Source organism: Acinonyx jubatus, chromosome A1 (genome assembly GCF_027475565.1).
Source record: "Acinonyx jubatus isolate Ajub_Pintada_27869175 chromosome A1, VMU_Ajub_asm_v1.0, whole genome shotgun sequence".
Classification (NCBI taxonomy): Eukaryota; Metazoa; Chordata; class Mammalia; order Carnivora; family Felidae; genus Acinonyx; species Acinonyx jubatus.
In genome coordinates, this window is record NC_069380.1 from 204,963,562 (window position 1) to 204,978,258 (window position 14,697).

The following is a 14,697-nucleotide window of genomic DNA, read 5'->3' on the forward strand; positions in this document are numbered from 1 at the left end:
CTCTGGAAATACCAAAGAGCTGCTAGCGCTCTTCTTCCCTCTTGGGTGGGCAGTAGCTGTGTGCCTGCCCAGGCCCAAAGAAAATAAAAGTCTAGATTCTGAGTTGCCAGTCCAATGGCTAAATCCTGGGGCAGGCATGTCATAATTCCCAAATAAATAAATGATGAACTTTATAAAGGATTTCAAAGTATGCTAAGTCAAGGTAACTTGGTAATGATTTTATTTACAGGCCCCCTCATCCTTGTGGGACCATCTTTTACATTTATACAATACTTTGGGCTTTTCAAGATGCTTTCATGCCTATCAGCTCATTAACCCTTAAACCCTTGTGAAGTAGTTGAGATCCTATTACTGCCACCCAACAGATGGAAAAACTAATTCAACGCAGAGGTTCATTAACTGATTTGCCAAAGACAAAGAGCTCTTTGGTGATGGAGCTGGTGGTAAAATCAAAGTTTTTTAATACCTGGCCCAATTCAAGACATCCCAAGAAAACCAAAAACCAAAATTAAAAATACCTGGTCTAGGGTCAGGGTTTGGGTGCAATTGCAGGCCCCCAAGTATGATACAGTGTCCTTGGTTTTGTAAAGGAATCCATAGATTAAAAAGGGAATCAAGAACCACAATGCTACATGCTCCTCAGACCCCATGGGACATGAAGGCAACAGGTACCTTCTTAGTCAAAAGTCATAAATGTTAGAATCTCTGGGGTAGATTTCCTGAGACCTCATACATCTTCGTATTATAAGAGTATTGTGACAATATCTAGAAGCAGTATTTCGTTCGCAAAAAAACTGCAAAGTGTAAAGTTTGTATACTTTTGTTTGTTCCATTCTCCATAATAGGAGGACACTGCCACCCTCACTATGTCTTTTGTTAATTACCCCCTCACCTTCTCCCTATCCCATTTTTCTCCCCCCTCAGTTCTGTTTTTTGTTTGCTAGTTTTGAGAGTTTTAGATCCTGACAAAATGTCACCCCTTTGGGCAGCCTGTGTTTCAGTGAATCTGGAGCATTCAGGGCAGAACCAGAGAACCCTGTGCACCACTGACTCACGGAGGGCCTAGTCGTTTCTTCCTGGTAAAACGGTGCTGGCGTTCCAACCATTAGGCACACACTCAGGCCTGCCTGAGCAGGGGCGTTTGACTTGTGCAAGGCTTCTTCTCAGGTTCCAAAATTAAACAAGATGAGAATTTGAATCAGAGGTTGATAACCTCAGATTTGTTGTGTCCCTCTCTCTCTGTTCCTCCCCCGCTTGCACTCTGTCTCTCTCTCAAAAATAAATAGATTAAAAAAATTTTTTTAATTAAAAAAAGAATTTCATTATTAAAATTATTACATCTCTGGTGAAAGTTCAAAGGTTACACAGCAAGATGCCAGTCAAGCTCCCACTTGACATTTTAGCAAAATGCCCCATATCTCCTTCTTGAAGCCTTGAGCTACTCCCAAAATGTCCAGGAACACAGTTCTGGGGATTCTGAGTTGGGATGAGAGTGGGCAGTAGGTTGCAAATTCACCTGATTAGTTTAATTTCCACTGAGTCATTCTGAACTGTCCAGGAGATCAGCTCTGCCCACTCCTAGGAGGCCCATATCCCTGCACAATCCTATCATTCTTTGAGGAATTCCAAATGGTCTTGTCAGATCTAGTATTTTAAAACCACAGATCACCCAGGCAACAAACACCTCCTGAGCCTTCAGGGATAAGACCCATAGTAGATCATTTTGGGGTGTTCTCTCTCAGCTTACATCCTTAATTCTTTTTTTTTTTTTTTTTTTGAGAGAGAGCGAGCATGAGCAGGGGAGGGGAAGAGAGAGAGAGAGAGAGAGAGAGAGAGAGAGAGAGAGAGAGAGAATTCCAAGCAGGCTCCACATTGTCAGCACAGAGCTTGGTGCAAGGCTCAGTCTCACGAACCGTGAGATCATGACCTGAGCCAAAATCAAAAGTCAAAGACTTAACCGACTGGGACACCCAGGCACCCAGTATCCTTAATTCTTAATGCACACTAAACTCTAAACTGGTCTTTTCCTTTATTTTATTTATTTCATATCTTCTAAGTCCTTTTATGACTTTATTTCGAATTCCTCAATTCCATTTCTTGAGACTTTTTCCTTGCTAGCCTGTGTCCGTCATCCATCTTTGGGGGCCCATCTTCCATTAGCTCTTGAATGTCCACTTTCCTGCTATCTGGTTTCCAAAATCAAATTCTGGTATAAATTATAAACTTAGCATCTAAAGCACCCAAATATGTGAGTATATGCTCCAGAATTACTTTACATTTTCCAGAGTTAGTTCTGCCCTACACGAAACTGAAAATAGTTGTACAAAATCACACTATGAGGAAAGGTATCAGTCAGAAAAGCTAGACTTACACTCAGATCTTTGGAAAGTATGTGAATACGTGCATTGGAACTTACCAGTAATGTCTACTTCCTTTCCTTGAGGAGCCACAGAACATAGCAGAAAGGGTGTAGACAGCATAGAAATTGACTAAAGTTCAAATTCTGGCTGCATTTAAACCCTACTTCTGTTGCTTCCAAACTCTCTGAACATGTGTAGTTTTCTTAACTTTTGAATGGAAACTAGAGAAGAACCCCATTGATTTATTGTAAAGATTGAATAAGATTAAATATGTAAAATGTCTAGAATGTGCTGGGTAAAACAAAATAAAGTGATTACTTAGTGTTGTTGGTATCAGTCTCAGAAATGTCCTATAGATTTCTTTTTTCTGTTTCCTCTTTAGTTATTTTATTATAATTCGATACCCACCCTCTGCTTTCTGTCATAACAGACTAGATCTTTGCTTTTGAGAATTCCAATATCATTAATTATATCTTAGCATACTTTAAAAGTCCAGAAAGAAATTTCAAAGCCAACCATACATTAAGGTAAGTCTCCGATTGTTGTTTTTTTCCCCCAGAAAAACAAAGATGCTTTTCCTTAGAATTATTTTGTATACATGCAAATATATCCCTTGTAGGATTTGAAAGTGACCGCAGATTTTGCAAAGCAAAATGTTTCACTGCTAAATACTAGTGTAATATAGGAAGACTTTAGTTTAGGTTCCCCCAAGTTTGAGGAGGAGCAGAACACTTGAATAATTAATTTAGTGCCTCATTAAGCCTTTCAAATTATCTCTGGCAATTTTCCAAAGGTAATTTTTAAAAAATCCAACCAGTCCCTCTCTGTCTCTCAGGGGCACTTTGCCCCAGTTCCGCCACATCCTCAGTCAAACCCTTCCCTGGCAGTGGTTAGAGGGCAATGCCAGGGGCCCTCCCTGAAGGTCCAAGTCCAGGGGGAAGCCAGCACACCCCTTTCTGAGTAGCTCAAGTTATTATCACTAAGGAAAGGAGAATAAATGCCAAGCAAGCAGAAGGTCAGGGGTCCGTCACAGACGCCCCACCAGAAAGTCTCAGAAGCCTGTGCAAAAATGAAAAAGTAGTACATGGGTTTTGGGGTAAGTCACGTTTTAGTGTTTCCAGTGCATTGTTCCCCCAACCATGTCTATAACTTCTTACCTCCAAGCCTTAGATCACTTTCAGATGATAATGCCCCCAGCTCGTCAAAATCTTTTCCATGAAAAGATAAGTCACAAATGGATGAAAAACATTTTTCTTCTTTTTAGACAACAGCTTATTAATTTCCACCTATAGTGGCTTATTTTCCATGCGTACAACTTTCAAATCGTTTATGAATCAATCAAACCATATTATTTATAAATTGAAATGTCATTTTCATCTGTGAAATTCACTAGAATTTTTTAAATTTTTTTTAATGTCTATTTACTTTTGAGAGAGAGAGAGACAGAGTACAAGTGGGGGAGGGGCAGAGAGAAGGAGACACAGAATCCAAAGCAGGCTCCAGGCTCTGAGCGGTCAGCACAGAGCCCGATGCGGGGGCTCAAACTCATGAACCGTGAGATCATGACGGGAGCTGAACTTAGTCGCTTAACCGACTGAGTCACCCAGGTGCCCCAAATTCACTAGAATTTTTAAAGTTTATTCTAGATAAAAGAGTCATTTCAAGTCAGTAAGTAATAGCCCATTAGATAAATGGTGATGAGACATTTGGTAAATGATTTAAGAGCAACAGCAGTAGCAACAAAACCCATAAAACTAGATCCCAACCTCACACCTAACTCCTAACCCCAAAATAAATTTTTCATAGTTTCAAAGAGTTGAATGTTAAAAAATGAGTCCAAAGAGAAGTAGAAAACAATGTAAGGTTAATAATTATGTGTTCTTGTGGCATCTGACTGGCTCAGTCAGTGGAGCGTGCAACTCTTGATCTCTGGGTTGTAAGTTCGAGCCCCACATTGGGCATAGAGATTACTTAAAAATAAAATCCTTAAAACTAAAATAAAAAATAATTATGTATTCTCAGGGCAGGGATGGCATTCTTAAACATAACTCTAGTGATAGAAGTTATATATAAAAGAATTTACTCATTGAATTAGAGAAAAGGCAGTAAGTCTTATATATCAAAAAAGTTTAACTTTACTGATTACAAAAATGGGATGGAAAAATATTTCTAACATAAATAGAATCAGTTGGAAAATTTTATTTATCAGATTTGCAGGGGAACTAATTCTCTCTACCAACCAAAGAAGCTTTTTATATGTCATTTAAAACCCTGCCATTAGCCCTTTAAGGTAATTTACAGTGAAGTACTATATTTCCTTCAAAGGTTTTGAAGACTTTTGGTTTTATTGGTTGAGGCATAGTTTGGTCTATGTTTTGTAGTTTGTTTGGTTGTTTGTTTTCCTTTTTGTTGTTGGGAGTTTTTTGGTATGAATAGGCAGAAGCAGGAGCCATAGCAGCCTGATTCTTATATTGTTTGTCCATATAAGTGGCAAAAAGATTAATACCCTGAATAAAGAGGTTCTACTAGCCACTAAGAAAAAGCAAATACTATTCTGAAAATAGGCAAAGTGGGGCGCCTGGGCGGCTCAGTCGGTTAAGCTTCTATCTTTGGCTCAGGTCATGATTTCACAGTTCGTGGGTTCGACCTCCCCATCAGGCTCTCTGCTGTCAGCACAGAGCCTGCTTAAGATCCTCTGTCCCCTTCTCTCTCTCCTCCTTCCCCGCTCCTACTCTCTGTCTCTCTCAAAAAATAAACATTAAAAAATTTTTAATAAAATAAAAACAGCCAAAGGATTTGAGTAGATAATACAATTAAAATGAAAAATGGTTATAAAAATGAAAAGATGGACCTCAAAGACATGTAAAATTAAAGGAAAACATTTTTCAAGAATGCATCCCCTTTTCCTCTCAAAAAAATTGCCCCAAAGGGGCGCCTGGGTGGCGCAGTCGGTTAAGCATCCGACTTCAGCCAGGTCACAATCTCGCGGTCCGGGATTTCGAGCCCCGCGTCGGGCTCTGGGCTGATGGCTCAGAGCCTGGATCCTGTTTCCGATTCTGTGTCTCCCTCTCTCTCTGCCCCTCCCCCGTTCATGCTCTGTCTCTCTCTGTCCCAAAAATAAATAAACGTTGAAAAAAAAATTAAAAAAAAAAAATTGCCCCAAAATTAGGAGGACAAGAAAAACAAACCGCATATTTTGGGAAACTAGGTAACATACATAATTCCAATGCATAATGTATAAAATCAGAAAGGGTCAATGCAAATTGGGGAGATACAGAGACATTCTATTCATGATATAGCCACAAGAACCTACGAATTATTTAGGAATAAGCATGATATGCTGGTAAATTTTTAACTAGTTCTCTAAAAAAGGGTGTGTGTATGTGTGTAATGTTTATATACATACATGTATTAAATTTTTTGGTATTAAAGATGCATGGCACATAATATATAAATAAGAATAAGTTATACAATATTCTTTATTGAGAATTCCATATGGCCAATTGTTGATTTTTGCCAGTCTCTTGTACCTGTAGCCAACCTATGGTTGACATTAAGCAATGAGTGTAGTTCCAACCTGAATGTTGATTATTGTTTTCATTTATGTTAACAAGATGAATGAGAAACAAAGATACTATGTCAGAAGTTCACTCATTTGTCAATGATGTGAGTGAATATTTTGCTGAGTTTGTATAATAGCTTTCAAATACTGGAAAATATTTCTTGAATGTTGTATGCTATTTACCATGTAATAGGTATAGAAACAACACGCTTTTAAGTTTAATCTGCATGATAAGCATTTCCTCCATCACTTTCTTATACCTAATAATCAACAAAACAATAATGAAAGTTATAGTTCTTGTTTATTTCCACGACCTAGCTACTCCCATTATGCCCAAGTTCAATCTACCATAGTGAGGTCACTGAATGCACAGTAGGGAAGAGATGCCAACAGTATACCATTAGATAGTCTTTCCACCGTTTATTAGCACTTCTCATAATTTTATATGTATTTACTTCTTATCTATCTCCTCAAATCCATAAGAGCAGAAATGTGCGGCTGCTTTTTCCTCCATTGTATCCTAGTGCCTAGAACAGAGTTTGACACACAGTAAACATTCAATAAATATTTGTTAAATAAAAAAAAAAATGTTCAACTTACTATATGCCAGGTACTGTCCTAAGTGCTTTATGTGTATTAAGTCTAACATCCTCACCGCAACCCTATGAGGGGGCACTATTATGATCTTCATTTTACAGATGAAACCAGAAGTGACTTACCCAAGTCACCCAGCAGGTAAGTGGTGGAGCCAGAACTTAAACCTGAGCACTTTGGCTCCAGATCTTGGACCCTTTTGAGAGATGCATTCTCTCAATGCATCAGAGCCATGACGCTGGCAAAGAGACATCTCCGAATGTCAGATATGTGGCAGACTTTACAAGCAACCACGGCACATTAGAGCAAGCGGACAGGGATGATAGTTATGCTGGAACCGATTCATTATCTGACAGGTTCAGTTTTGTAGGAAATCTTTAAAGACATTTTACAGCACTGTTGGAAATTGTGGGAAGTGAGAAAAATCTTTGTAAATGACGAAGTAAGACAGCTGTTAACTCCAGGAAAACAGTAAGTTGAATGAATAAGTAAATGCAATTAGAGTACCCTACTTGATTCAGAGAAGCACAATATTTACCTAGTCATGATAATGAAAACCATGAACATGGATTTAATCAAAAAAAAAAAAAAAAGTTATGCTTTTGCTACGTTGGAAAAGGAAAGGGAGGAGGGAAAATACCTACATCTAGCAAATCGAAAGTCAATAATTTTTTCAAGCAGTAGCTATGTGTATCTGTGTGTGTGTGTCTGTATATGAAGGCAAATGCAAAAGAAACATCTAAAATGATGGAATTTTTGGTATTTGATATTGATATTTTGATAAAATGAAATTAAAGCAAAAGGTAGAAGTTTTCAATACTATTGTCAAGTTCAAAACATATGATGCCAATGTTGGCAAAAACATGTGAAAATCAGCACTTTCCTATACTAAGTGATGGAGCCAGCAGTTGGTATCACTCCAGAAAATAATTTGTATTTTATATCAAAAGTCTTAAAAAAAGTTTTTTGACCCAGAATTTCCACTTAATGGAATCCATTCTAAGAAAAAACTTTAGGGGCACCTGGGTGGCGCAGTCGGTTGAGCGTCCGACTTCAGCCAGGTCACGATCTCGCAGTCCGGGAGTTCGAGCCCCGCGTCGGGCTCTGGGCTGATGGCTCAGAGCCTGGAGCCTGTTTCCGATTCTGTGTCTCCCTCTCTCTCTGCCCCTCCCCCGTTCATGCTCTGTCTCTCTCTGTCCCAAAAATAAATAAACGTTGAAAAAAAAAAATTAAAAAAAAAAAAGAAAAAACTTTAAATATGTGCAAAGACTAAGCCATTTTTTATTATAGCAAAAAAGAAAGGAATTAATGCAAATATCCAATATTAGAGCCTTAGTGTGTTTTTTTTAAATCATGGTAGAGTTGCATAAAGAAAAATTGTCTAGTTACTAAAAATCATATTGTAATTATATTAACCTGGAATTATATCTATGAACAATGAGAAAAATTTTAAACTGATAACAAAATACCAAAATGGTCCCATTTTGCTCCTCTGCCATAAAAGTATGTGTTTACACTAAAATGTTTTAAAATACATGGAACTCAGTAGCTATTGCTGGGTGATGAGTTTATGGGTGATTTATATGTGTTTGATTTTGCTTGTCTTTATATTATAACCTCTACTATATATATGATTTACTTGTGAGATTGTTTAATAAACTTCAATATTGAGAAATCACACCTGAAACAAAATACATCTTCTCATTAATGATTCAAGGAAATCTTTGAAAACAAGTAAGAATGTGTTACCAGTATCAGACACAAAAACTAAACGTCTTTCATCTAAAATAATGAGTCTGATGAAAAACTATCTACATGTTTTAAATCATAAAGAATGTCATAGTAAAGTTGATGTAGGCTTCTTCATAAAGTCCGGAATATTAAAACTAAAAGTTACAAAAGCTTCAAAAAAGTAAGATTCTTTTTTTGTTTTGTTTTGTTTCACTTTTCATTATGAAATTTGTCACCCATATACTCAATACCTAGATTTAACAATTGTTAAGCTTTTCCTAAGCGAAGTAGAGAAAGTCCTTTTAATAATGGGAATTAAAGAAGTTATCTATCTCAAAAAAAAAAAAAAGAAATATTTATCAGCATCACTAGTCATTATGGAAATGCAAATCAAAAGCACAATGAGATATCACCTCACACATGTTAGGATATCTATTATCAAAAAGACAAGATATAACAAATGCCAGGAAGTGGAGCAAAGGGAACACTTGTCTACACGGTCGGGAATATAAACTGGCACAGCCACTATGGAAACCAGTATCGACTTTCCTCAGTGAATTAAAAGTAGAACTGCATGTGATCCAGCAATCCCACTTCTGGGTATATATCTAAAAGCCACAAAATAATTATCTTGAAGACATATCTGTATTCTCATATTTATAGCAATATGATTCACAACAGCCAAGGAATGGATACGACCTAAGTGTCCATCAATGGATGAGTGGATAAGGAAAATGTGGTCGATATATAAAGTGGAATCTTATTCCACTTAAAAAAAGAAGGAAATCATGTCATTTGTGACAACATGGATGAATCTGAAGGGCATTACGGTAGTGAAATAAGCCAGAAAGCCAGACAAGGACAAAGCTCACATGGTATCACTGATATGTGTAATCTAAACAAAACAAAACAAAACAAAACAAAAAGTCAAGCTCATAGAAACAGAGAGTAGAAAAGTGGTTTTCAGGGGCTAGGGTGGGGGAACTAGGAAGAGGTTGCTCAAAGGGTACAAACTTTCAGTTATAAGATGTGTAAGTTCTGAAGATCTAAAGTAAAGCATGGTGACTATAGTTAACACTGTATTGTACAACTGAAATCTGTGAAGAGAGTAGAACTTAAGTGTTCTCACCCTCTGCCCCCCAAAAAGATAAACACGTTAGATGATGGATGTGTTCATTAACTCAATGGGGAAAACCCTTCAAAATAGATACATATATCAAATCATCCTCTTACATACATTACATATCTGATAATTTTACTTGTGAATTATACCTCAATAAATCTGAAAAAAATAGAAAATTTAAATGCCACGTTCTGTGGTACTTAGAATATTAGATTCTTTAAAACACTAATTCAACCTAGGATGCATTTCTTACGTTTTTATATTTAAGATCTTCATTTCTGCATACTCAGAATAGCTGGCTCTTGTGTTTTGAAGATTTATCTTAATTCATGGTATTTTTTTCCTCTGCTTCTTAGGTACCAACAAAGGCCAAATGTGTTACTCAACTACTTCCCTCCCACCACCTCCACCGTCCCATCCAGCCAGCCAACCACCATTGCCAGCATCTCACCCAACACAACCGCCAGTCCCAAGTCTACCTCCCAGAAACATTAAGCCACCTTTAGATATGAAGTAAGCAAAGATTATTTTGCCATTTCTTTGTCGGTCTCTTGCCATAGATTTTCAAACTATGCTTGGCTGAACGCTGAGAGTTCCGTGGTAAACTGCGCGGGCCACACATGTGAGCAGATGCAAGGAGAAGGAAGGGCTGAGCAGGCTGCTCTCATACCCCCACTTCCTTGAGCAACTCTTGTTTTATCTGTTTTTATTGTGTGTTTTTTTTTTTTTAGGAGTTAATTTGAAAAAAAATTCCAGCGCCTTTTTAAAAGTTTTGAAACATTCCTCAGGTTAGCACTACAACTATCTCTTCCACCATCACCGTCACTGCCCCCACCATCACCACCACCACCACCATCATCATCACCAGCACCACCACCACCATCCTTAAAGTCACCACCATTATCATCACCACCATCAAATCGCCACCAGCATTACCATTATCATCATTACTGCCGCCATCATCACCACTATGGCCATTATCACCACCATCACCACCCCCAGCATTATCGACACCGTCACCACTATTATCACGAGCACCAGCACCACAATTTACTGACTACTTATGACTTGTTAGGAACTTTATATATATATATATACGTGAAAAATGTTTTCCTCATTTCACAGATGAAGAAATGGGAATTTACAGAGGTTGAGTAACTTCTCCAATATCACACGGGAATGTAGAGTAGAAATTTGAGGCAAGGTCAGTCTAAGTTCAAAGTAAACATGTGCTTTTAACCACTCTGCTAAATAACCTCTTTAAGCAAAAAGCGCAGCTTTTCTCTCAAGCTTCAGATTTTTGGCAGTGTGTTTAAAAACTAAGAAACTTTTATTCAAGCCCACTCCTGCTTTTCTTAGATGGTGCTTTCTAGAAATGTCAAGACTGTATGGGTTGCTATGCACAAGTTTTTTATCCATGATTGACCAGAATAGCTGATTGAGGAAAAAGCAAACAGAAAGTTGGACTAGAATGAATGCTGTTTTAAAAGGAAATAATTGGATAATGACAAGTATAAATCCTTATGGCAAGTTAGACTATATCTTCCTTTTCATCTTCTAGAAAATTGCTTTACTTCGTTCTCCTTGAACACAAATAGGCAATATCCCAAAATATTTGGCAACAGTTTATTTTTCCTCCACTTCAATTCTTTACCAGACTGATGTTCTTTACATTTAATGTACTTAATATTTGTAATCCATATAATAGAATCTGTTAATAATGTCTTTATATTGAAAGTACTTCATATCCATAATCTATATAATAGAATCTGTCAATATCGATGCCTGATTGCCAGCTTTCCTTTACTGATGATCATAGTTTAGAGCAGGGGTTGAAAATACATCTGTCATAGGTAGCCACCACTATGTTTCACTTTATTGTGTTTGTTTGGAGTATAAATGCAGAAACTAGAAAGTGTTAGAGCAGCATAGTGGCTATTATCTTATTTGTGGCCCACAATATGCATTTATATTGACTTCGTGGCCTTCGTGGCCTTCCAGGCATTTGATTTTAAGAATTCTAGTTGAAAGACTCTAATACCCCATGATATCTTGCTACCAAATAAGAGTTTAAGCCATCTGCCTACTAACATGTAAATGCTAAATAAATATTTGATTAGTTAAAACAACTAATTAACATGTGCTCTTACATACACTTGACTTCTATAATTATTTTGCTTTCACATGTATTAAATTCCATTTCTTGGAGTGCCTGAATGGCTCATCAGTTAAGCATCTGACTCTTAATTTTGGCTCAGGTCATGATCTCACACTTGGGAGATAGAACCCTGTGTTGGGCTCTGTGCTGAGCATGCAGCCTGCTTAGGATTCTCTCTCTCTCTCTCTCTCTCTCTCTCTCTCTCTCTCTCGCTCACCCTCACTCCCTCTCTCAAAAAATAAGTAAATAAATAAAATTCTGTTTCTTTTCCCTAATGTTTTTCCTAGTCTGATAAATGTAATCCATTAGATCATGATCTTAGTACATTTGAATATTATTATGTGACCTATCCCAGTTACTGGCTTCAGTTGTATCCAATTCTAGTGAGAAATTTTCATAAATACCCTAAGCATGAATCCCCGAAAATATATAAGACATGAAGACTGATAATTATGTGATTGAAGAAACTGTGGAGAAGAGGAGTATTCAGCACTATTCTTGCTATATGGGGAGTTACCAAGGCCACCATATATTTGATGATTCGTTTAAAGGATGCAGAGGACCAGCAAATAGTAGTACTCATGGCTAAGATTTATCACAGTGACACTGTCCTTCTGTACCTGGAGGGACATGCTGAGATTTCTCCTTTCTCCAGCTTTGCAAATGTGTAATGCTGCTTCCCAGGCAGCCCATTGGAGACAAATTTTTATTGAGAGTTGGTCACATAGGCACCTTTTGCCTATTCACTACCAAAATACCAGACTTCTAGAAGGAGAGGAGGTTTTCACCCTAAGTCACATTGTCTATACAGTGTAGGCACAACAAATCACTCTTATCAATCAGGCAATTTTTTATATCAGTGTAGGGAATTTTTTAGAAGCTGAATTCCCAGATGCAAGCCAAGGGCCAATCATGGTGTCAGATTCTTCTAAAATGAGTAGCTTCAGACTTGCGATATTAATTCTTTTTGGCATACCTACTCCAGAATCCATACCTACTCCAGAATCCATTTTGATATGGTGGGAAATAAAAAGTTGTTTACAGAAGAAAGGATTTCAAGAATAGTCCTATAGCCTGTACTGCAAATTTATAAGAATGCTCGTCAATTTCTCAGGTTTTTCAGGAAATTCTTGAAAAAGTTGAAAGGGGTCTTCCAACCAACAAGACTCAAATTTTTTTCTTGTAATATTGTTTGCATCAGAAATTAGCAAAATCCACCAATTGTAATAAGCTTTACCTCATTCCTATTAAGAACTCCTAATTAGAAAGTTGGATTCATCTAAGAGTTCCTGACTCCACAAAATGCATACACTCAGGAGAAAGATGAAGAGAAACAAGAGTCTTCTTGGATGTTATACTGCCTAGACAAACAATCATTGGGGAATCTGAAAGTTAATTGTCAGATGGAGAGATTAGAGTGAATGAAAGCTAAGGGACATTTACAATTTTTTTTTTAAAGTAAAAATGTGGTGTGTAGTGAAAGACTTTCAGACTCCCATCAGAGAGCTTAAGTAAATCCCAAAATGAAGAAATATCTGGGTCAGAAACTTTCCCCCAAGTAGGGGAAGTTAGGTGAGATACGAAGAAGAAATAAGAGCAAAATGAGTCTTGATATTCAGGCTCAAAAACTCATATTTCATGTGAGAGGGAAATTTACAGGATAAATCTTTAAGTAAAGTTGTGAGAAATGGGTGTTCCTGTGCTTCTCCCCCTGCTGCCACCCTTTAATTTTTTTTTCTTTTTTTTAACGTTTATTTATTTTTGAGACAGAGAGAGAGCATGAATGGGGGAGGGTCAGAGAGAGAGGGAGACACAGAATCCGAAACAGGCTCCAGGCTCTGCACAGTCAGCACAGAGCCTGACGTGGGGCTTGAACTCACGGACCGCGAGATCGTGACCTGAGCCGAAGTCGGACGCTTAACCGACTGAGCCACCCAGGCGCTCCTGCTGCCACCCTTTAAAACACACGCATGGGTGTTTTCCAGAGGCTCTCTCTACCAGCCTGCAAATGCCATTCCTCCCCTCACCAGTCAAAGGCCACTCTCAGGTCAAGCTCTAATAGATTTTTTTTTTTTTACCTTCACTCAAGTATTGTTCTTTTGAGCCACTACTTAGTGCTTTTGTAATAGTAGTTCAGGAAATATCAGTGAACAAAATAAAGGTTCCTGCCCACATAGAACAGGGTGCAACAGACGAAAAGAATAAAAATAATGAACAGGCCAAGGAGATAGTATGTTTGGAAATACTAGGTAGGAGAAAAGAGAGCAGGGTTAGGTGGTGTAGTGAGAGGGTGGGGTTAGGGACAGCATGTGGCAACTTTAAGAAAGGTGAGGGTAGCTCCCGTTATAGGCAGTTATACTTGAGCAAAGACTCAAGGAAATGAGGGGAGTAGGCTTGCGGATAGCTTAAGCAAGATCATTCCAGGCAGAGAGAACAGACAGAATAAACGCCTAGAATGTTCAAGGACTAGGAAGGAGGTAATTGGAGCTGGAGTAGAGGGAGCAAGGAAAGGAATAGTAGGAAAAGATTCAGCTTGTGTAGGGCCTTGCTGGTCATGGCTGACATTGTGGTTCTTCTAAGTGGAATGATAACCGCTGAAAAAGGTCGAGCAGAGCAGTGATGTTTTAGATTATGTTTTATCAAGATCACCTTAACAGCTCTATGAAAAGAGACAGTAGGCAAATGAAACAGAGACACTAGTCAGGCAGATATTGCCGAAAGACAGGCACAATATCGTGGTAGCTGTAATCAAAATGGTGGCAGTGGAGATGGAGAGAGGTGTCCAGATTCTGAAGATATTTTGAAGGTAGAGACAACAGAATTTGGATCTGGGGTCTAAAGGGAAAAGAGAATCAAAGAGGGCTGCGGGGCTTTTGCCTCGAGCAACTATAAGGATGATGTTTCCTTCAACTGAAATGAGAGAGGCTAAAAATGAGCAGGTTTGGGAGTGGGGAAGATCAGGAAGGCATGGCTACTTTAAGCTTGAGGATCTTTTAAACATCCAAGTAGAGATATTGAGGCGGTAATTGGGTATAAGAAGTGAAGAGTTTAGGAGAAAGTTCTCGTTTAAAAACATAATAAATCAGGGAGTCATAGGCATATATTCCCCACTTAGAATCATGAGACTTCAAATCACCAAGGAAATGAGGCGGCTGGGTGTCTCAGTCGG

At 38.1% G+C, this 14,697-nt stretch overlaps 1 protein-coding gene across 8 annotated transcripts in view; it reads left to right on the forward strand.

The window, feature by feature from the left end:
* FYB1 (FYN binding protein 1) overlaps positions 1-14,697 on the forward strand; it is a 166,492-nt gene that overhangs the window by 107,390 nt on the left and 44,405 nt on the right. For all 8 annotated transcript variants that reach the window (XM_053201301.1, XM_053201290.1, XM_053201297.1 and 5 more), the window contains exon 3: positions 9,727-9,883. In XM_053201301.1, the coding sequence (XP_053057276.1) occupies positions 9,727-9,883 (157 nt within the window). The remainder of the gene's footprint in view (positions 1-9,726; positions 9,884-14,697) is intronic.